General features: G+C 35.2%; 1 protein-coding gene across 7 annotated transcripts in view; it reads left to right on the top strand.

The window, feature by feature from the left end:
* Nucleotides 1-22,052, top strand: part of LOC144965605 (inositol polyphosphate-5-phosphatase A-like) — a 72,866-nt gene that overhangs the window by 29,186 nt on the left and 21,628 nt on the right. For all 7 annotated transcript variants that reach the window (XR_013644068.1, XR_013644069.1, XR_013644070.1 and 4 more), the window contains exons 7-17: nucleotides 7,413-7,444; nucleotides 10,135-10,206; nucleotides 11,111-11,163; nucleotides 12,409-12,472; nucleotides 13,191-13,246; nucleotides 14,621-14,705; nucleotides 15,428-15,517; nucleotides 16,693-16,770; nucleotides 17,081-17,154; nucleotides 17,944-18,055; nucleotides 21,694-21,756. Coding sequence is in view for 4 of the 7 variants with exons in the window: in XM_078901144.1 (XP_078757270.1) it covers nucleotides 7,413-7,444; nucleotides 10,135-10,206; nucleotides 11,111-11,163; nucleotides 12,409-12,472; nucleotides 13,191-13,246; nucleotides 14,621-14,705; nucleotides 15,428-15,517; nucleotides 16,693-16,770; nucleotides 17,081-17,154; nucleotides 17,944-18,055; nucleotides 21,694-21,756 (779 nt within the window). In the remaining 3 variants the exon portion in view is untranslated. The remainder of the gene's footprint in view (nucleotides 1-7,412; nucleotides 7,445-10,134; nucleotides 10,207-11,110; nucleotides 11,164-12,408; nucleotides 12,473-13,190; nucleotides 13,247-14,620; nucleotides 14,706-15,427; nucleotides 15,518-16,692; nucleotides 16,771-17,080; nucleotides 17,155-17,943; nucleotides 18,056-21,693; nucleotides 21,757-22,052) is intronic.

The following is a 22,052-nucleotide window of genomic DNA, read 5'->3' as shown; positions in this document are numbered from 1 at the left end:
GCATATTTGGACAAATCAAATCAAACATGATATAGATGCTATGAATGAATAGTTGCCTAATTTAATGAAAGTGGCATAAGTGTTAATTAGCGCTCTCAAAACCTTAATATCTGCAAATCCGGGTGAATGCAAAAATGGTCTCGATTTAGGCAGGGAGAACGTGTGTAGCTACATGTATTTCTGTTTTTTCCCCTATTTAAATTCCTGTTTTGTTTTTTTACTGTTGACATGTTGAACATAATTAAGTGAAAAGTTGGGTCGGTTTGAATTCTTGATTAATTTGTATTCCATTGTCTTTAAAAATTGGGATCACAGACTGCCAAATGAATCTCATTAGGAAAGCAGGAAAAATGCTAGTTATCTGGTCTCTCTCTCTCTCTCTCTCTCTCTCTCTCTCTCTCTCTCTCTCTCTCTCTCTCTCTCTCTCTCTCTCTCTCTCTCTCTCTCCCTCCCTCCCTCTCTCTCTCTCTCCCTCTCTCTCTTTATTTTTTAAAACATATTAAATAAATAGGATCCAAGTGTTGTATTCCTGCATCATGCATGCATCCGTCGACTTCATTGACGTCTGCTAAAAAAAAAAATTTTTTTTTAAAAAAAAGAAAAGAAAAGGAGGCCAGTCACGTGTCAAACGAATCTCAACATATTATTTGTTTATAATTATGCCAAACCATTTTGCAATCCGTCTTCACATTCAGGTGCTATTAGCATTTGAAATTCAAGCGGAAAAATTATCAGGTTTGGTAGAATACGATAATCTGGAAATACGTGAATGATACGATGCATAACAAAGCAGAAGGAAAAAAAATATTGGAAGAATATCACCCCCCCCCCCCCACCCCCGCCCCAAAAAAAAAAACAAAAGAAAAAAATCACCTTTCCCTTTTTGGAGATCGGATCTCAGACCATCTGATTACCTGCCAGCCATGCTACCTCCACCAAATTGGTTATTCGATAGTTTGCACTATTTCCTTTACGCTTATGCTGCCGTACTCTGACCCCCCCCCCCCCCCCCCCCCCCCGAAAAAAAATTCCCGTAATCAACACGTATTAAAAATTTTGGACAAAAAACTCGTCCTTCAAATTATATCGATCGATTAAAATGACTCATCTTCACGAAAAAAAACTCTCAAAACTTTTACTTCTCGAAGTCACACACACACACACACACACACACACACACACACACACAAAAGCACACACACAGACACACACATACAGGAGAGAGAGAGAGAGAGAGAGAGAGAGAGAGAGAGAGAGAGAGAGAGAGAGAGAGAGAGAGAGTTAAAATGGGTATCGAAAATTGAAATAGTTTAACAAATCATGTTTACTTACATTAACAAGGTGAGTGGGTACATACACCTGTTGTCTGTAATAATTTGAGTTAGTGAATGGTGCAACAGAGAACAATGAATTAATTGAACAGTATCGTGTTACATTATAATAATGTCCATTGTTTATTCTAACATGATAGATTTTTGATCATCGTTCGTGACGGTTTATTCAACCCGTTGAATGGCGAAACTTTTTCGCGTTCTCACGGATTGATCTATTTTGTGCAAATGATGATGATGATGATTATGATGATAATGATAATAATAAAATGCTACATCTGTTGATGGTTGATAAAGAGATAATGATAATATTTACACTTCCTCCTGGAGACTGAGATCCGTGTAGAGCTCGCAAACTGATCCAGCGTATTCAAGGACTGACCTAACAAGCGCTTTGTATGCGGCTAATTATTGCGCTGCTTGTTTTTATAATCCTTTTCAGCTAGCCAAGGGTTTTATTGGCTCTGTTCATGATGTTCTAAGCGTGAGGTTTCAACTCATGTCTTTACTGAACGTCGTTTGTTTGTTGTTTTTAAGGGTTTTACAGCACTTGCAACACATATAGGTTATATCAGCGCCAGTAAAAAGGAAGAAAATTGGATAGTAAAAAGTTCTAGAATTTCAACAAAGCAACCAAGACAAAGTAAGACAAAGGGGAACTGGGAACAAATAGGGATCAGATGTAGATTCCAAGAGCATACCACCAATGTACTTAGTTTGAGATCACCTGTAAGTCATCCGGACACAAGCACAAAATCCAACAAAGAGGAATACACTCAAATGCTTACATTAAACATTCAAAATAACAAATATAATAATACATTACAGAGAGATGATTTACAAGGAAAAAAATATCATCTCCCAATAAAAAAATATAACTATGCATTTGACTGTTTCCCTCTCAGTCAGGACAAAACCAAGTAATCTCATTCTAAGACAAAGACATAAAGCAATTGGAAAACAGATACAGAATAGAAGACACAGTAAGTACTTACCTCCCTGCCCTCTATGGGAGGTCAGGAACCCCACCCAGTTACTGAAGGTCACCCAATGTATTTGATGTTGGTGATAGATTCAAGCTGTTGTCCATGGAGATAGCAGTTGGGTTGGTGAACGAACTTGCGTCTGGATATGGATGCAATTGAGCACTGTCCTTGATTAAAGGGCATTTGCCATTTATTTTACCAGAAGACCAATTTATCTAAGCCTTCCTGGAGGCCTGTTTGATCTAAGGAGGTGGATATAATTTTGTTGTGGCGAGCATCGTCAGTATCGTCAGCAAATAGTATGCAGGGTCAAACGGCTTGTCATTGATGTGTAGAGGAGGAAGAGCAACGGGCCCAAAAAGTTTTAATTGATTTTCACCCGAATACTGAAGTAGTTGAGTTTGTGGACCTGTGAGATGTGACCGACTTTGACAAATATCTTTAAAAAGTCAAGCACAATTAGATCTTCTTGATATCCAATGTTCACTATATGGGTGATCTGATTCACTAAACTGAAAAGTTGTTTTTTTTCTCTCGCAAAGGTGACCCTAACTTTTTACAGCCATTTTCCCCACAAGTCTTATTTTTTCTATTACATCACGTGAGTCATGCACATTGTACAATTCTGCATATAATGAAAGTGAATTAAATAATTGCACAATATAAATATAGCATATTGCGAAATAGGAGATAAAACAACAGTCAATATAGTCTAATATAAAAGAATGTTGTTTATTGGAATGACAATGCTGTTCTTTTGAACAGTCTAACATTGAACGTATGTTTTTAACCACGTGTATTATAATAAAAAGGCGAAGATGAAATTCCCGCTGAACTGCTGAAATGCGGTACCCTCTCCCTGGATCTGAGCATTGCAAACATAATGAACAAAACATTCTCAACACACAAAGACTGGGACATAAACAGCGGTGTCCTAATTACAATACAAAAACCAGGAAAAACGAAAGGACCCGTAAACAACCTGCGCCCAATAACATTACTGAATACCATAAGAAAAACACTGTCAACTATTGTCCTCAACAGAATTAGACCGAAAATAGAAAATTATCTATCACATAGCCAAAGCGGGTTTCGCCAAGACCGAAGCACATCGGACGTTGTATGGACACATAAATGGTTGGCAGCAAAGGCACTCAAAGAAAACATATCCATAACAATAACCGGAATCGATATGTCCGCAGCCTTTGATACGATCGACAGAGGAAAACTTTTGGAGATATTAACAGAAATAGTAGACGAAGACGAGCTCCGAATAATCCGATTTCTCCTCAGCAACACAAAGATACAACCAAGGATATACGGGGCCACAAAACAGACGCAGTTCGAAAGTAACATCGGGACCCCCCAAGGAGATAGTCTGAGCCCGATTCTGTTCACAATATACTTAGAACACGCTCTGAAAGAAGTTCGAAAAGTCATTCCAAAACCAACGACTCATATTGAGAATGCAATCCCTAGAGAAATCGCCTATGCAGATGATGTCGATTTTATTGGATCAACACCAGCAAATATAGACATCATACAAAATACCCTCATGAAATATAACCTCCAAGTCAATGCCAATAAAACCGAATTTACAACAATATCGAGGAACAAAGAGGAATGGAAAAGAACAAAGAAAGTCGGCTCACTAATTGGAGACACCGAGGATGTACAAAGAAGAAAACAGCTATCAAACGCCGCACTCAGTAAACTCACCAATGTATGGATTAGAGGTGACAAAATAAAGAGAAAAACCAAACTGAAACTGTACCATGCTCTTGTAAAACCGGTACTTCTGTATAACTGCGGCACTTGGGCGTTGACAAAATCCGAAGAAGAACATCTGGATGCCTTCCATCGCACACAGCTAAGAAGGGTACTGGACATCAAATACCCCAAAAAGATCTCAAATGAATCACTCTATAAGATCACAAAAGAAAGACCAATCTCCCTTGACATTTTACAACAACGATGGCAACTTTTCGGTCACATACTACGCAGGGACAAAAACATACCAGCAAACCAAGCCATGTCGGGATACTTCCAAAAACACGGAACCTTTTCAGAGGAAGACCGATCACAACACTCCCCGTGATCCTAAACAAAAACCTCACAACACTTGGACAAAGCATTAGTCTCATAACGGCAGGGGACCTTGAAAATCTGAGAACCCTAGCAGAGGACCGGCAATATTGGAGACACCTCACACAGGAAATACTGGAAACAGCCAAGGCGACCCGATCTTTCGGTTGAGACGCGAAAGGCATCTAAGTCAAGTCAGTCAAGTATTATAATAATGGTCCTAGAAAAGATAATTATGAGTTAAGGCGGTGCTGTTTATAATGTCAGTAGGGCAATGATAATGGTTTTACATTGGCGGCGACAGTGACGATTTGATGAAAAGACCACTTTGATAACCGATACATTATTATAATAGCATGAGCCAGTCAGTGGCTGCAGCAACATATAACGACTGCGTTAGGAGATCATGTCTTAATATGATCCAACCAATCCACGTCACAACTTTGTGACAAGGTATAGATAGCTCCCTGAAGTGCGCAACACGTGAGGAGCTCTTTTGTTTGTTATTGTTTACCAGACTTATTTACGTTTAGGCTAATAGCGATATAATCTACGCCTTAAACTGCGCACACAACACACACACACACACACACACACACTCTCTCTCTCTCTCTCTCTCTCTCTCTCTCTCTCTCTCTCTCCATCTCTCTCCATTTCTCTCACTCTCTCTCACACATACATTAATTTAATACTCACTCTCTCTCTCCCTCTCCATTTCTCTCACTCTCTCTCTCTCTCTCTCTCTCTCTCTCACACACACACACACAAATTTAAAAAAAATAGATATACACACACACACACACACATATATATATATATATATATATATATATATATATATATATATATATATATATATATATATATGTATAGTAAACTGTAAGAAATAGCAAATACAAAAAATGAAACCAGAAATCAAACGGCCAATGAGGGAGGTAACTCCACTGTCCGAAGGAGCGATAAGATATGTGACCCCTCGCCTCATAACGGTATTATGCCGGGATGATTAAGATGCTGGAAATTGAATTTATAGCCAGAAATATCAGACATTTGTTGAGTTTGTATGCTTTATTGTGGAGAATGAATGTTATATTTCATTGTGCTAATTTGCCATCATTCAAATTTCTGAATGAATTTGACTTAATAACATCTTAATCATCCCGACATAACACCGTTTTGAGACCAGGGGTCACATATGGCCTATTGTACCACATGGCCTATGTTTATGTACTACCTGTGAACAGACTGAACATCATTAGACGCGTGTACCCATGTTGTAGTCGTAGTTCTGTATTTCGTTGCCATGCGCCTCGGCGTTATTTATAAACATTTATAGCCTGGTACCTGTAATTATCCGTTGAAATTGGGTCGTATTTCCCACTTTCAGATCATGTGCTCCCTGAACTACTAAACGCTTTATCTCCACTTGTCTTTCACCGTGCAGGAAATACCTTGTAGTTTATCGAGTGAGAAATGAAGGGATGGAGTGTGTGTGTGTGTGTGTGTGTGTGTGTGTGTGTTGTTTGTGTGTGTGAGTGTGTTTGTATGTAAGGGGGGGGGGGGGGGGGGGGGGGGGGGGGGGGTGAGTGTGAGTAACTATATTTACGTAACAATTCTTCGTGCACGCCGATGCCTCGCTTGATGCTCCTGGGTTAGTTAAAATCCCCCAGTGAGCGTTTTGACGGGTTTTTAGCTTAGTAGTATACACCACCTGCTGGGTTTAACATCCCTTGGCTAAATTATTATTAGACCTTAACTGAACCCTGGTTATCTCGATATGTACAAAATTTAAGTTATGCATTGTGGTGAGAATTATATAAGTAAGGTATTTAGTAAGGGAATTGTCGAAATTTCTTTGTTTTCTGTTTTAAAAAAAAATATCATATTTTTAAATATGGATGGCGTTAGTGATAATTTAATCTGTACAAGAGAATTAGACCATTAAAATCTGTTGGTGTGGGTAAACCTCAGTGGCATTTTTTTTTCTCGTTGTATACTTTTGGAAAAAATGGGAAGGGTCCAATTAGGGAGGTCGGGAGCTAGGTGATTGTTAGATAGATATATACTGGAAGATAAAGAACGAGAGAAAAAATAAAGAAAGAAAGAAAGAGAGAGAGAGAGAGAGAGAGAGAGAGAGAGAGAGAGAGAGAGAGAGAGAGAGAGAGAAGTAAAGAAAGAAGAGAGAGAGAAGTAAAGAAAGAAGAGAGAGAGAGAGAGAGAGAGAGAGAGAGAGAGAGAGAGAGAGAGAGAGAGAGAGAGAGAGAGAGAGAGAGAGAGAGAAAGCAGTAAAGAAAGAAAGAGAGAGAGAGAGAGATATTCGGGCCTTCACTACGATTAATCACTATGTCAGATGGTGTCTAGCCCGAGTCTCGTTTGTTGGCGTGTAGAGAGTAATGAAACCATCATACAAATTCGGGCCAAAGCTCATATTCTGTTGCTTAGCTCGGATTATTATTGTCACCCTTCTGATCATAGGCCACGTTCAATGTCGCTCGACTCTGTCGCAATTTGCCAGTTAACTCATTTGGTAGAGTACTCGCTTCACAAGGAGAGGGACTTGTACAGTTGATATTTTGTCGATACACCCAGCATTTATTGGATTGTTGGGTCTCTCAGCTAGCATCCTACCCAAAAGGTAGCAGGCAGTGACATATTATGAAGTCCTAGGTAGCAGACAATTGGTATGGCACACTAACGCTACAGAAACTTTGATTACCCCATTTCCAGGAGCGCCATGGCTCTGAGGGACCCTTTTTGTCACACCCCTCTCCTCCCAACCCCCCCCCCCCCCCCCCCCCAAAAAAAAAAAAAAAAAAAAAAAGAAAAAGAAAACCGAACAAAAGAAAACAAAACAAAAACAAAACAAAAAAAAAAAAGACATCCGAAAACAAAACCTAAAGACCAATCATTCGCCTCCCTCCTAATAAAAAAAAAGATTTAAAAAAATAATGAAATAATGAAAATGATAACATTGGTTGATTTCACAATGGATTTTTCTTTTCTTCAACAGATTGTATGTTCATCGAAGTTGAAGGAAGAGAGGTAGGTGAACGCTCCGTGTGTAGTGTGTGTTTGTGTGTGTGTGTGTGTGTGTGAGAGAGAGAGAGAGAGAGAGAGAGAGAGAGAGAGAGAGAGAGAGAGAGAGAGTACGTGATAATGGTTATATTGGCAAACGTCTGTAATTTTTTGTGTGTACTACCTGTATTTATTAAATAATTATTGTCTTCTTCTGTTCTTCAATCGTGTGATTTGGGAAGATTACTCATTAAAAATTGCTATCGTTATAGTACTGAATTATTAACTGTCTCGTGAAGTACCTCAATTAAGGATTCTAAACATGAAAAAAAAAAGAGAGTGGGTTTATTTGCTAAAAACAAATGCGGATTGTCTGAAATTACCTGTGGAAATGTGAAATTTCCAGAAAAGAAAAGAAAAAAAGAAATAAAATGGATTCTCCTCTCTCTCTCTCTCTCTCTCTCTCTCTCTCTCTCTCTCTCCCTCTCTCTCTCTCTCTCTCTCTCTCTCCTTCTCTCCCTCCCTCCCCCCCCCCCCCTTTTCCCCCTTTCCCCCTTTCCGAACCCACGAACTAGGTACTCACATGATTTTTTGTATGGTTGGGGGGACACACGCGCACACACACACACACACACACACACACACACACATGCACACAGATTTGTTATCTGTTTGTTACATTATGAGGCCCGGAGTAGTTTCGATTTTTCTAGCAATACTTAATTTTTTTTTTGTAATCTTTTTATTTTCTCAATGTTAATTCTCCTAATCCATTTTAACAAGAATGGCATAAATTATATTTGTTTTAATCTTTAGTTGTGAAAACGTTTGACTGAGGGGGAGCGGGGAGGCATGGAGGGAGTTAGAGCCGTTCAATGTTACAGAGGAAATGCGTTTGACTCTCTTTAGTTTCTTTTTCTTGGAATAAGACCCTTTTTTACTTCATTAGTAACATAAAAAATACATTGCCTTGTGACTTATCTTTATTATTATTTTTTTTTTAAGGAACGTAGAATGTATGAGCTCTGTTTACTCTGAATAAACAAAGAGCCCAAAACAAATATTTTCCTTTACCTTTGTCTTGCACTCTATTTACCTTTACTCTGTACTCATCAGGGCCAAAAGCAAGGAAGGCGTTTAATGTCTAGGGTAAATTATTTCCTCATTGGACTTATAGCTCCGTGTTCATTGATCCCATACTCATCTTCGTAGGCGACTGCCAGTCAGGAAAATCCAATGAGTGAATGAATGAATGAATGAATGAATGAATGATACAATCAATCAGCAAATCAATGTATAATGATTGATACGGTCAATCAATCAATGTATCAATCAGTCAATCAATCAAACAATTAATCAAACAATCAGCCCCATCACCCCCCCCCCCCACCCCCAAGATCCAAAACATTTTTACATTTGATCAACCCAGGCAGTAATTTCACATCATGAATTTTGGAAAAATATTTGTGGTAAATGCTCATAGACTCGAAAGCTACAAAAGATAGTGTGCGCTTGGCTAAGAAGCTCACAACATTGTCATCCGGAAGTATAACGTACCAACACACAAAACTATGTGTAACCTTGAACGTTTATAGTCTGGCTAATACAGTTTAGTGAGAATTACTCATAAACTTGGATGGCAAAAATCAATAACAAAGACCCGAGTGACGTCGACTTCGTTCTATCTTCGTTCGTTTCAAAACTCAAGCGTGCACGTTTTGCTCAATTTCTTGTTCATTTTCACTCCACATCATCAAAGACTTACACTTTTTTTTCTTCCGAAACATGTATGAACACAACATATTTGGACACCTTCAAGGGAAGACTATCAAAATACTTCAGCCTAAACACTAACAATGGCTGCCACATTCAACAACTCTCTCCACCCTCGAACACAAATACACCGAATTGAATTTCCTTCGAGTAACACTCAGATTTAGATTCATTCAATCTAATTCATACGGTAGTTTAAAAAATTCCGGTCAAAACGTTAGCGTCAACGCTTGAGTTTTAAAAAGAACTATAATTTGGATGTACGGTAAAATGATTAAGATAAATATGGTTTCGGTTGATCTCATCACGATCAGTCTTTCATTAGCCTCGATTGATTTCCATTTGAAAGCCCCTCGCAAAAGACATCACTTAAATGTCACATGGACAGCTGATTAGAAATGAATGTATCCTTTGAGATTTAAAAAAACAAAACAACACCCCCCCCCCCCCCCCCAAAAAAAAAAAACCACAAAAAAACCCAAAAAAAACCCAAACAAATAAACCAAAACCAAAACCGAAAACCAAACTAAAAAAAAAAAAAGAAAACAAAAATTAAAAACAAAATATAGCATCTTTTATTGGGATTCCATCCTAATATACTTAGCTCGTCCTTTGCATTTGTTACTCAGGATCTAGTTAGCGAATCTGGTCTTAACTCTGTTTTATGTAATATGAAGGAAAGGCTCTGAGTAAAGAATGAATGTAAAACTAAAAAGAAGGGAAGAAACATTCAGAGATATTTACTTTACATTTTGGAGATTTTCATTCCTAAACCTTTTCCACGTATACTGAAGACAATGTTCACTCTTACAGTTAATCCTTATATTATTATTCAGCTTTTCTTCAATCTGTCCACCTGTTTTGTTAAACCTCTTACTTCCGTTTCAAGATTTACTTTTATGATTATATTGCTTAAACACTATTATATTATTCTATATTATCAGGTATTATCCGGTAATATTGAAAATGTCCCCATCAAAGAGAAGGCAAAATTCCCACAGCACTTTTTCCCAGAGGTACGTTTAAAGTCTTTTAATGTCTTCATTTTTCAATTTACAGCTGGTAGCTTTGATCATCTTCCTATTAACTGTAGAATTGTTAAAAAAGTGAAACTTTTTTAGTAACAGTAAGATTATTAATATCAATATGTTTTTATTTTCATTTTTTCATTTTTTGGGGGGGGGGGGGGGGGGGGGGTTAAAAAAATTTCTTTTCTTCATTCTTTTCTGTATGTCTTCATTGCCTCATACTTTTTTCGTTTTTTTTTTTTTTTTTTTTTTTTTTTCAAATTACTCATTTATAGCTCGAGAATGATAATTACTAGAAAGTTTACTAGAACGGAAGAAAGTAAAAACTACGCGGTAACCTGTAGTTTAACTTAAGTATGGTCCAGCACCAAACAAGATCAACATGCAGAAGAAATAAATGCATTCCAGTTGAAAGTTCTAAGCGTAGAAGTGTTTGTCAATTCATCAAAATAGACAATGATCTGATAATCAGCTGCTAGCCAAAACCTGAAGAATTTCTGGAATTGGTCCAGTCAGAGTAAACGCGACATTTGTACAGAGATGAATAATCACAAAGGGAGTATTTTGTACAAGACGTGATAACAGATGCTCTTTCCACCCTTGTAAACAATGAGACTATGGGCTTTGCTCAGTTTTCACTGTGGACAGTAATGAGAGTTATCGCTATTCATACAAGAAACAACTAAAAGTTTAAAATGAGACTTTGTTTTATAAAGGCTTTGTTACTCGTACTTATATAGCTTTTCAGCTTATTTACTCATTCTCCTTATTCATCACATTTATCCTTATTTGAGAAAAGCAAAATAAACATTATTATAATGTAAGTTGTATTATTTAAAAGGTTCTGATTTCATTATTGTTTTGGATATTGATGTTTTTATTATTTATCCAGTTCAAATGGTCTCGGAAGGGTTTTATGAGAACAAGATGGAGTATAAATAATTGGTAAGTTCCTTTTCGAACGTTATGATAAACTCTTAATTCATTACTGACAAAAACCGCTTTCTTGTTTGGTCTGAAGTATTTCTTATCTTTTGTTTTCTTCATGCCTATAATAATGTTGGTGGCTCCTGCCTTGAAAGCTCCCAACTTCTCCCATAGTGGGCAGGGGGGTACATACTGTGTCTTCTATCCCCTTATATCCGTTTTCTCACATGCTTTCTGTCTTGGTTTTGTCCTGGCCCTGGCCAGAGTCCTAGCTGGGAGGGAAACAGTCAAATGCATAGTTATTGTTTTGGGAGATGATGGTTTTTTCCTTGTAAATCATCTCTCTGTTATGTATTATTATATTTGTTATTTTGAATGTATAATGTAAGCATTTGAGTGTATTCCTCTTTGTTGGATTTTGTGCTTGCATCCGGATGAGACTTATAGGTGATCTCAAACTAAGTACAATGGTGGTGTGCTCCTGGAATCTACATCTGATCCCTATTTGTTTTCAGTTCCCCTATGTCTTACTACTTTTTCTTGGCTGCTTTATTGTAATTCTAGAACTTTTTACTATCTCATTTTCTTCCTTTTTACTGGCGCTGATATAACCTAAATGTGTTGCAAGCGCAGTAAAACCCTTAAAAACAAACAAAACAAGCTCCCAACTTTGAATTTAATATGGGAATAGTTTGCTTGCATTTCAATCAATGATAATCAATGATTAAAACAAATATTATTAAAAATGTTATACGTAATCATAAATAAAATAAAACACAAAATACCAACACATAATAAATAAAGAATTAAATATATGTAAAGATAAATAGATATACAAAGCAGCAAAAACACATACATTAGTTTTAAACAAAGAGACCCCCCCCCCCCCTGCTTCTCGCTTTGATAAAGGTTGTTTGACAAAATTTTGTCCACATTTGCTTAAAATTGATGGTGATTTGATCAAGATTCCATATAAAAAGTTGTTGTTAAATACTGAACTCAAAACTAAAAAAGGCACTTGCCTCTGAATCATTCTTTACCACTCTTTCCGTTCCCCAGTAAAAATGATCAGGTCTGCCGTTAGAGCAGACAAAGATGAGTTGAAAAAAAAACTATCATTTAAAATATATCCACCCCTTAATATATATTAAGTAATAACTTAAAAGCAAAGGTTCATATTTCTTGCTTTTGCATTGATTTTTTTTGCTGTATCAATTTTTTTTCTATTAAAATGTTATTTATTTTTTATTTATCTTTCACCAGTATATTTGACCTCATTAATATCCACCTTTTTCATGATGCCTCAAATATCGTCGCCATGGAGTCTGTGAGTATGATTTAACTTTTAATTGTGGTTTGGTCATTCCGTATTCTGAGAAAAAGTGTTAAGTATTAAAATTTGGTTTTGATTACAAAGTTAGAAATACCATTAAATTAGTTTCCTCCTCATTTCATGGCCAATTTTTATGTTCCATTGTTATTTATTCATGAACATTTCAACTGTTTTGGTATGCTACCCAATAACTCAGAGAGTAGCACAATCTCTTTTGTTCACAAGTATTATTGCAATCAACTAGAACACGAGAACTTTTAGTGGTGGTTAAAAATAGATGTAAGTCTGTACATTGCTAATGTGTCTGCATTTTTATTCTCTCTCTCTCTCTCATTCTCTCTCTCTCTCTCTCTCTCTCTCTCTCTCTCTCTCTCTCTCTCTCTCTCTCTCTCTCTCTCTCTCTTCAATCCACATAAATTGCTGTACAGAATAGTTGCCCATAGCATATCCCTTTCTGATGATAAATTATTTGATGTTTCATGGTGTCTGAAATACCTTACCCTTCCACTTGAAATTATCAAATTCCAACCATCTTTTTAACTTAATTTCATTCATCAACTTTTAACGCATCAATAATTTTAGGGTGAACATAAAAATGATTTACAGTTTAATGCTATGAAATAGATTCTTGGGTAAAAAAAAGGGATGCACAATTTTATTCCACAATGACAATGCATTCAATAATTTTAATTTTTACTTTGTTAAATTTCAGAGTCCCTCAGTATACTCAAATAACAGACAGAGGGTATTAGTACACACGTTACAAAGGTAAAATTTTTGTGGACTGCAGTGACCCAAATGGGCTATTTTTGTACTTTAATGCATTAAAAAAAAAAGGTATGAATTTGATGATAAATGTCCGAGCAGCAATCTCTGAATGTTTTAATGCATGGTTACTGATAACTATGAAATCAAATGACTTAATATGACAAATTCTGCATGAAAAATTGTGAAAACAACCTGTCATCAAATAGCTGCTTTAGATGCTTCTAATTTAAGTGATACAGACAATTATTAAAAACAGCAAATGGAACCGTGATTTTAAAGACAAGACATAAGCATAAGTTGTCAAATAGGTTGTGATGATGATGATGCGATACCTTATTACGTGAATAATTTGAAATTTCAGTTAAATTGGTCTACACGTCCAAAAAAGAAAGTTATTATCTATTGCTCTGGCAGTGAAAGGGCTCAGTTTTTGGTGATTTCTTATTTAAACAACAATTTTAGATACTGAAAAATTTAAGCATAATTATTTTATCTTGAATTGATCTTAAAGGTTGTGAGTTGGTTATATTTTCGAATTTTCACAAATGCTTGTCCATGTCGTGTGACCAATTGAACTTTTTTTCTCAATTATGCATTAAATTGGGTATTTTGAGTTTAATCGTTTTTTTTAAATAATGAGTAATGAATATTTCAGAACAATTTTCTGTTGAAAAATCGAATTAAAAAATCCCAAAAGTTTCAGTTTGAATTCATGTTTATTTTACTTGGCCACGCACTAATGACAAGACAATCCGAGAAAAAGTAAGACAAAGTCAATTCCGGTCCTCCACAGCATTTGTAGAAGTGTAGAGAAAAGATGTCTTTTTTAGCTTTGAAACCTCAAGATTTTTTTTGTTGAGAACATCTCTTTTGGAGAACATCATGTCCAAAACTCCTACCCCACAGTATGTCATATCAGTGACTATCCCTAACTTGGCAGTAACTTGATTACTACTTTATACATTTTGAACGTACAAATTAAGAACAGTAATTTTTACAACTTCTGTTCTTACAAAAGTTATGATTTCCCCATAATTAGTTGGCTAAATTATGTGTTATGCCATCCAAGATTTCTCCCATCTTTATTTGGCAAAGAGTCAAATATGTCATCACTTATAAATGCAGTCTTTTTACTGTGCTTTTATTTCGGGATTATTAAGTGGTAAATTCAAGGTTGTTTTTGTGTTTTTTTTTAAATTGAAAATAACATGTCAAGATCATTGTTGGGAATGAATAACGTGTTGATTAGCAGGTCAGGTAATTTGTGACATGTGGTTTTCAAACATTTCACAGATGTTCAAATTTGACAACAGTCGTCTGTGTGTACTCGTATTGTGAATTCACTTTTTGACATCAATATCCTTTCATCTCCAGATTTGAAAATGACAAGTATAGCAAGGTCCCATTTTTTATTTTTGGTGATTTTAATTTTCGGCTGGATGCCAATCGTCTTATTCAGGTATATAACGTGTTATGGGCATCATTTTAATCCACATTGATACAATGCTTTAAGAATTCTAGTGCTTAATTTTCAGATTAAAAATCGAAGATATACTGTAAACTACTCATAATTTTGTTATGAAATCACAGAAACAAAGGCTGATTGAATTTCATTTTCAAACTTTTCAAATATTCATTTAAATACCCCTTTCAATGCTTATTTTGGTTGTTTAAAAGACTCAGATTCCTAAAATATCTAGATAGAGTGTATAAGTCAAAGCATTTAAACTTCTAATCGTGTTTTAAAAAAAAATCACATGTCTTCAGTGGGATTTGAAATGAGAACCTTTTGATTTGAAGACAGATAGCCTTACTACTATGCCCTCTCCCCTCCCCACCCTCCACCCTTTGCGCCTCCTTTAAGGTAATGATGTCTAGATTTTAAATCAAAATGGTATGGGAAGAAGATTATTTATTGCTTCAAATTTTACACATGAAATTATTAATAATTTACTTATTCCAATGTATAATTGTATTTAGTTTAACCACCAGTTTTATTATTCTGTTATTAATTTTTTTTTTTTACGTATGCCTACAATTAAGACAATCTAGATTTGTTAATAGCCTATAATAAGTCTATTTTATTTTAGGAATATGTGTGTCCTTATCAAATACTGAACATTTCAGTTTTCAAGATTTTACTTTTATGATAAATGTGCTTCATTTATTTATTATCCATAGGAACTTACACAAAAATTAGTATCTAATCAAATCAAGGGCAAAAAAGACCAAGTAAAGAAAATTGAATACTCAGAAGAAGGCAATGGAAAGGTAACTGATCTAATTTTTTACTTTTTATTGTCATTGGAGAGAGTAACAGAAGTAAATCGAATGTTTTTATGTATTGGATGAAAATGTACTCTGTGATTTGTGAAAAGCTTTAACTTGCTAGTGTATTGGGAAATTCATGATGTTCATTCAATATATTCATACAATTCCTTTATTTATAAAATGTAAATGTGTGTGTGTGTGTGTGTGTGTGTGTGTGTGTGTGTGTGTGTGTGTGTGTTTAACAGCTTTTATTTTCAGATTAATTTTTGGACAAAATTTCCCAGTCACAATCATACATTGAAAAGTAATCGCCTCCAATGACCAAATCATCTATTGAACAAGACTGTATTTTTCATTGGTAATTGATATGGTACCTGCAGTGATAATTGAAGTTAGAGAAAAGTCAATTACAGTCACAAAGAGCATTTAGCATTCACCATAAAACACAAACATACTCTCTCTCTCTCTCTCTCTCTCCCTCTCTCTCTCTCTCTCTCTCTCTTTCTCTCTCTCTCTCTCTCTCTCTCTCTCTCTTTCTCTCTCTCTCTCTCTCTCTCTCTCTCTCTCTCTCTCTCTCTCTCTCTCTCATTGATAATAATATGATCATTGTTAATTCTGGTCATTTATTTTTTTAGCGTGTGTATAATTTTTTCAAGGTTGCCAATGCAATGTTCCGTATGTTCACTGAATTCATTGTTAGAAACCCTCAGTATATTTTCAAATCACCTGCTGAATGAAAAAAAAAGTAAGTACAGAATGTCTTTTACTGGAGTTAAGCACTCAGAAATGGTCCGTCAAGGTGTTGGTGTAAAAGTTCAATAAATTTTTGCCTTCTGAATTGGCAACCCTGAGTTTTGTCGGGGTGAACAAAATCTGTGTTCGGTTATTTTACATTTCAGTTATTTTACACACGCTTTGCTGTTAATCCTCACATTGTTATAATAAGAATATGTTGGATGGAGAAGTTATACATCTTATTTGCCACAGGAAGGGATAAAGAAGATGAATCTTAGATTGATTCCCTTTTCTCCCTTTTATTTGTTGTTAATTTAATTTTTCTTTCACAGCATTTCGTTTTTTCAAGTACATTGTTTTGAATGTTGGAAAAAAAAAGAAAGATTTTTTAGAGTTGCACTATGCGCTAAAGTTGTGAAATGTTTTGTTGTAAATTTCAGACTGTTCTTACCATTGAGAGTAAATTCTTCGATTATTATGACAAGCACACAGATCTGTTTGCAAATATGAACAAATGGGTGAGACTTTATTTCGATTTAGAGGCCAAATTATTTTTAAAATGATATTCTTTCCTTATTTAGCTGAACTGTATGTAGTGAGTTCAGGTGTCATATTTATCCAACAGAAATATTTTAATTGCGATCTTGTTTATTTTTACTTGTGATGATCACAGTGATAGAGGTGGTCGGTAGAATGTTGCTCACATAGGTGGTTATGATTATGATTATGATGATGATGGTGGTGTTGAAGGTATGTGGAAATATTGATGATTTTGACGACGCTGATGATGTTTATAATATAACAATTGCAATCTATCTTCATGATCAGGTGCATCAATTTGACAATGAACTTTCACAATTTAGAGATCGGTTGTTTGAGTTTGACGTATCTTTTCCTCCAAGGTAATTATTCAAATTTTATAATATAAATAACTTTGATGAAGAATATTTTATTGTCTTCCGGTGAAAGACAAAGATGAAAAGGAGCAAAAGAAAGAACAAAATGTAGTTTGGTATAAAATGAATTTGAAAGTATAGATTACTAAATACAATATGAAATCTTGAGATAGGAAATCTTGTGATTAAATATGAAGTGAAGGCATTGAATTATCCATTTATGAAGCTAAAAAAAAAAAAAAAATAAAAAAAATAGAAAGAGAGAGAACTGGCTGTGACTCAAGACAGATGGTGGAACATGCAAATACAGTTTAACTTGGAAGTTGTAAGAAAAGGATGGATTAATTAGAGCCTCTGATTTTGCCTTTCTTTTTTATGCATTTCCTGGTTATGTCATTAATCTCATTTCTATATGGACAATATCACAGTGACTTTTGTCTTATATTGAAACTTTGGCCCAATAACTGATCTTGATTCTTAGGAATTTTCATGATACCTTATAGATAGCCTCAGTCGCAAACTAGTTCAATTGTGAAAACCCAACTATGCGGGAGGTTTTAAAAACTATAGGACCAATTAACATGAACAATTTTGTCTCATGTCATCCTAAAGCATTTTTATTGGATATTTAAACATGTCATTGGTTGAGGGGCAATCTAGAAAACCACATATTCTTGGAGTTGAATGGTTTGCAACCGAGGCCATTGGTATGTCACTCAAAATATTTTATATTTTACTTTTTTATTTATTTATTTTTGTTTCATTTGAAATATATTTTGTTTTTGAAAAATTCAGTTACCCTTTCTGTGAAGGCATATCAGATGGCATCAGTTACATGAAAACTCGGGTACCAGCTTGGTGTGATCGCATCCTACTCTCTCACTCTATCAAAGACATACTCAGTCAGGTAAGCAAATGGTTAAAGGGATCTGCATGTTTGTCTTCCTGGGATTTAGAAGTAAAAAGGCATTGGATCTTGATATAAAAGATTTAAGGGTCAGCACCTGGGTATGGTTTGTCCCAAAAATCAAATGCACCAGATTTAAAGATCAAGATTAATATTAGCTCACTTTTATCATGCTTTGCTTTCAAAAGCTTTATACAGCTCTCTAATAGTTTTCTGCACTGCGATGACAAGAGATATCACACATCAGTGCGCTTTTTAGCTACGGTGCAAAACGGATATACCGACAACGGTTATATCCACATCACGCTTATATCGACATGACATCATCAAAGTCCTGTTTTTTTCCCGCTATATAACATTAGTGAATGAAAATCACCTATATAAATTTTACTACAACACGATTGTGTTGATGTTGCGAACCATTGATACCGACAATAATTTGTCAAAAAAAAAGACTGAATACAATTTACATATCGTCAGGATATCCCGTAGTGAAGTAAAACACAACAGCCAATAAAAATGCAGAGATATGACGCTGTAATGTAAAATAACAGTCCAATAAAATGCGACATAATTGTTCAATGACATCCAGTGAATTATCATTGTCATAACTGTGATGTCAGCAGTCAAGTCTAGTCCAGGGCTGTGTAAGCTTTTCTCGGTACTGATACCAGTAATGGAATTCCCGATGTCAATATTATGGCTTTCAACAAATAAGCAAATGAGAAACGCTCCCCACATCACCCACTATGTGCGAGACTGTCCATCTGTCTAAGCTACCCTGGTAAATTTCAGTCTAAGTGTTCTAAATGAGGCAAACTTCTTATTCCTCCCCACCCCCTCCCCTCCCCCTCCAAAAAAAATCACTTTCTCAATTTCTCTTATATGCAATGCCAATGCTCAGCTTTTCAGTTTCGATATTGTTGGCAAGGTCAATGCCACTATTATTGGCACTCAGTATCGATACCACTCGGCCATAGTTAAATTTTAGAAGACGCCATTGTTGCCGATGTGGAGTCAGATTGAGGAGAGTGTACCATTGGGACCAGTTTCTAGCCATACCACTATAGTAGCTATCAAGACCCTCCACTGTTTTGCCACAGAAACTTCACGAGGGCACTTCCTTATTTGACGTCCTTGTCAGTGCTGAGGAAAGGGTCCATAAAAATATTCTTTGGTTTCAGAGACAGACCACTGTAACAAACTTAGTCAAATAAAGTGAACCTTAACAAATTTCAAATTTTAAGGGGGGGGGGGGGGGGGGGGGGGGGGGGGGGGGAGCGACACTAAAGGGTCATTTTTTTTTTTATTTGATGAAATATCCTAAACTTCTATGCACAGTCATAATGTATATGTTTGGGAAGGATGATTGCATATAATTTTTTTCGAAAAAAGTTACCCGTCTTAAAAAGTCACAGGCTTTTTTGTTTATCAACCCATTGCCATAATATTTTGGCCAGAGCTAGAAAAAAAGGAAAATAAAGAGGCTCTAGAAGCCCGATTTTTAATTTTTAAATTAGAAACTTTAAAAATTAAGTTCAAAGTTATTACTCGATTATTCCCCTTAAAAAAATTTACATAATTTCAAATTACTCATAAATTATTTTTTTTTTTCCAAAATCCGGCTCCTCGAGGACCTGCGTATTTGTATAACACTCATTTGTAGAAAGTTTGAAGAAGATTGGTTGTAAACTGAGGGAGGAAAATTGCAGTTTTGAGAAAAACGCATTTAAAAGTCGAAGTAAACGAGTTTAGGGAAAAACTCTCCTCTCGCTCTCTGATTGGATTGTGACCACATGACATAATTGAGACCAAAGTGATTGGTTGTTGAAGATAGAGGAGAGTTTTTACTTTTCATTGATATGTTTTTGCCTCTACTTAGTTATAAAGACAATTTGATATTCTTTCATGAAATCAGTCCACTGAAACTAAAAATGGGCAGGATTTAACCATACTATGGGTCACAAAATACGTTATTTTGGGTAGAAAAAAACTGAAGATGAAGTTCTCATGCAATTTTTTATGCAGACAAATGGTCATATGACACCAAAATCTAATTTTAGCAAACTGGGTCAAAAATTCATAATTTTTAGTGTCACTCTTAAAGGCCACCAAATCATCAATATTGACTTCCGTTATTATTTCGCCTTTTCTCATTTGTTTCCCTGATATTTTTTTGGAATGACTGATATATCGACATCACGCTTATATCGACATTTTACCACGGTCCCGACAATGTCGATATATCCATTCTTGACTGTATATCACTCTACTCTGTACATAATAACACAAACATATTGACGTGTAGAACATACTTTTGGAATATCATTTAATGTCTGTTCTTGAATTATGGGTTTATATTTCCCACCTTGTCTTTTGCATATTAGATATGAAAACAAATCAATGGTCTTGATGTATCTACTTTGTTCCAAATAAGGTTTAATTGAATCTCTGAACTTTCATTTCATGTTAAGTCTACTTATTAAAAAGTTAGATAATCAATCACAGCTTTGTGAGTTTAATTCAATTATTGTAACGATGAATGTTTTGAAATGATAATAGGCTGTTGTCTGAATTTATGTGTTGACATAGCTCTTGTAAAGCACTCTTGTCACTTTATTATTTCCAAGGAGAGCCTAATCAAATATTATATTATTTACAGTTGTGATTTCTGTCACAGCCATAATAATGTTTCTAATGATTATCAGACATGTTAATTGGATGCAGATTGTGTCTATTTGAATAAGTGCTTTAAGATAACATTCAACAGATAAAAATTAAGGTCTAATTTTAAGAGCCTATAAACAGCCATGGGGGTTTAGTTGATTGCTCATGATATAAAGTTGATAATCTGATGCTGTGCGATTAAACTTTCAAATGGTGCTGATGAAATGATTTTATCTCTATTTTTTTCCACAAATACGATGTAATGCATCTTTTGAACATAGAATATCATTTTGAATTCAAGAGAAATTTACTAAGTGGGGTTGGTGGGCGGAGAGGTCACTTTTGATGTCTCTAATATCCCCCTTAATCTGTTATTTCTTTCCATGTTGCTCTCTATTTTTGTTATGGATTAAGATTGCTTGATTGTTCCCGGCCCTGGTGGGGATCTTTCGCTGAGAAGGAAGTAGTCACATGTATAATTTCTTTTTTTTCGAGAGATGATATTTTTTACGTGTAAATCATCTCTCTGTTTTATACTATTAGTTTTAGTTTTGAATATTTTGTTAATATTTTTGTAAGCATTTGAGTGTATCCTTCATAGTGGGATCCTATGCTTGTGCCTGGGTGGAACTTTTAGGTAATGTCAAAATAGGCGCATTGATAGATTACTCATTCCCCTATTTGAAATAGTGTTCTTTGTCTTACTTTTCTGTAGTACTTTATGCTTAACTTCAAATCTACAACCATACCCTTATCATGTTTCTTTTACTGGTGTTGATATGACCTAATAGCATTACAAGCGCCATAATTCCCTTATAAACAAATAAACAAACAAAGAAAACAAAGAAATTTTCTTCAAATTAGAAAAAAAACATTTTTGTTTTCACATTTATTTCATTTTTTTAAAGATTTCTTCTCATTTGTATAGTGAGATATCAATTTGATATTTAATTCTCTTGTTTTGAACACAGGACCCGTCACACAAAGGAGAATATAACATTATTGGGAAGGGCATTTGTATGGGGGATCACAAGGTGAGTTTTTGACTTTTTTAAAAATTCCTCTTTTTTTATTTTTTGGATCAATTCCATACCCTACTTTTTAATATTTGAAAAATTTGCGTACACCTGGAACTAATAATTTACTGTCTTTTACAAATGTGGTGAAAGTACAGATAAAATTGAAATCAAGATTTATCCTCTACCTTTTGTGATGGATCTTTTAAATCATGATCATAATTTTTTGAAATTATTGTGTTTGTGGCCATTGGAGGAAATGGAGAGGGGGTGGGGCGCAAATCATTTGTCATGAGATCAGATGATGACTCGGT

The sequence above is a fragment of the Berghia stephanieae genome, chromosome 2, assembly GCF_034508935.2.
Source record: "Berghia stephanieae isolate SIO BIC M18660-M18661 chromosome 2, UCSD_Bste_1.3, whole genome shotgun sequence".
NCBI lineage: Eukaryota > Metazoa > Mollusca > Gastropoda > Nudibranchia > Aeolidiidae > Berghia > Berghia stephanieae.
This window is presented reverse-complemented; position numbering and strand designations above follow the sequence as displayed.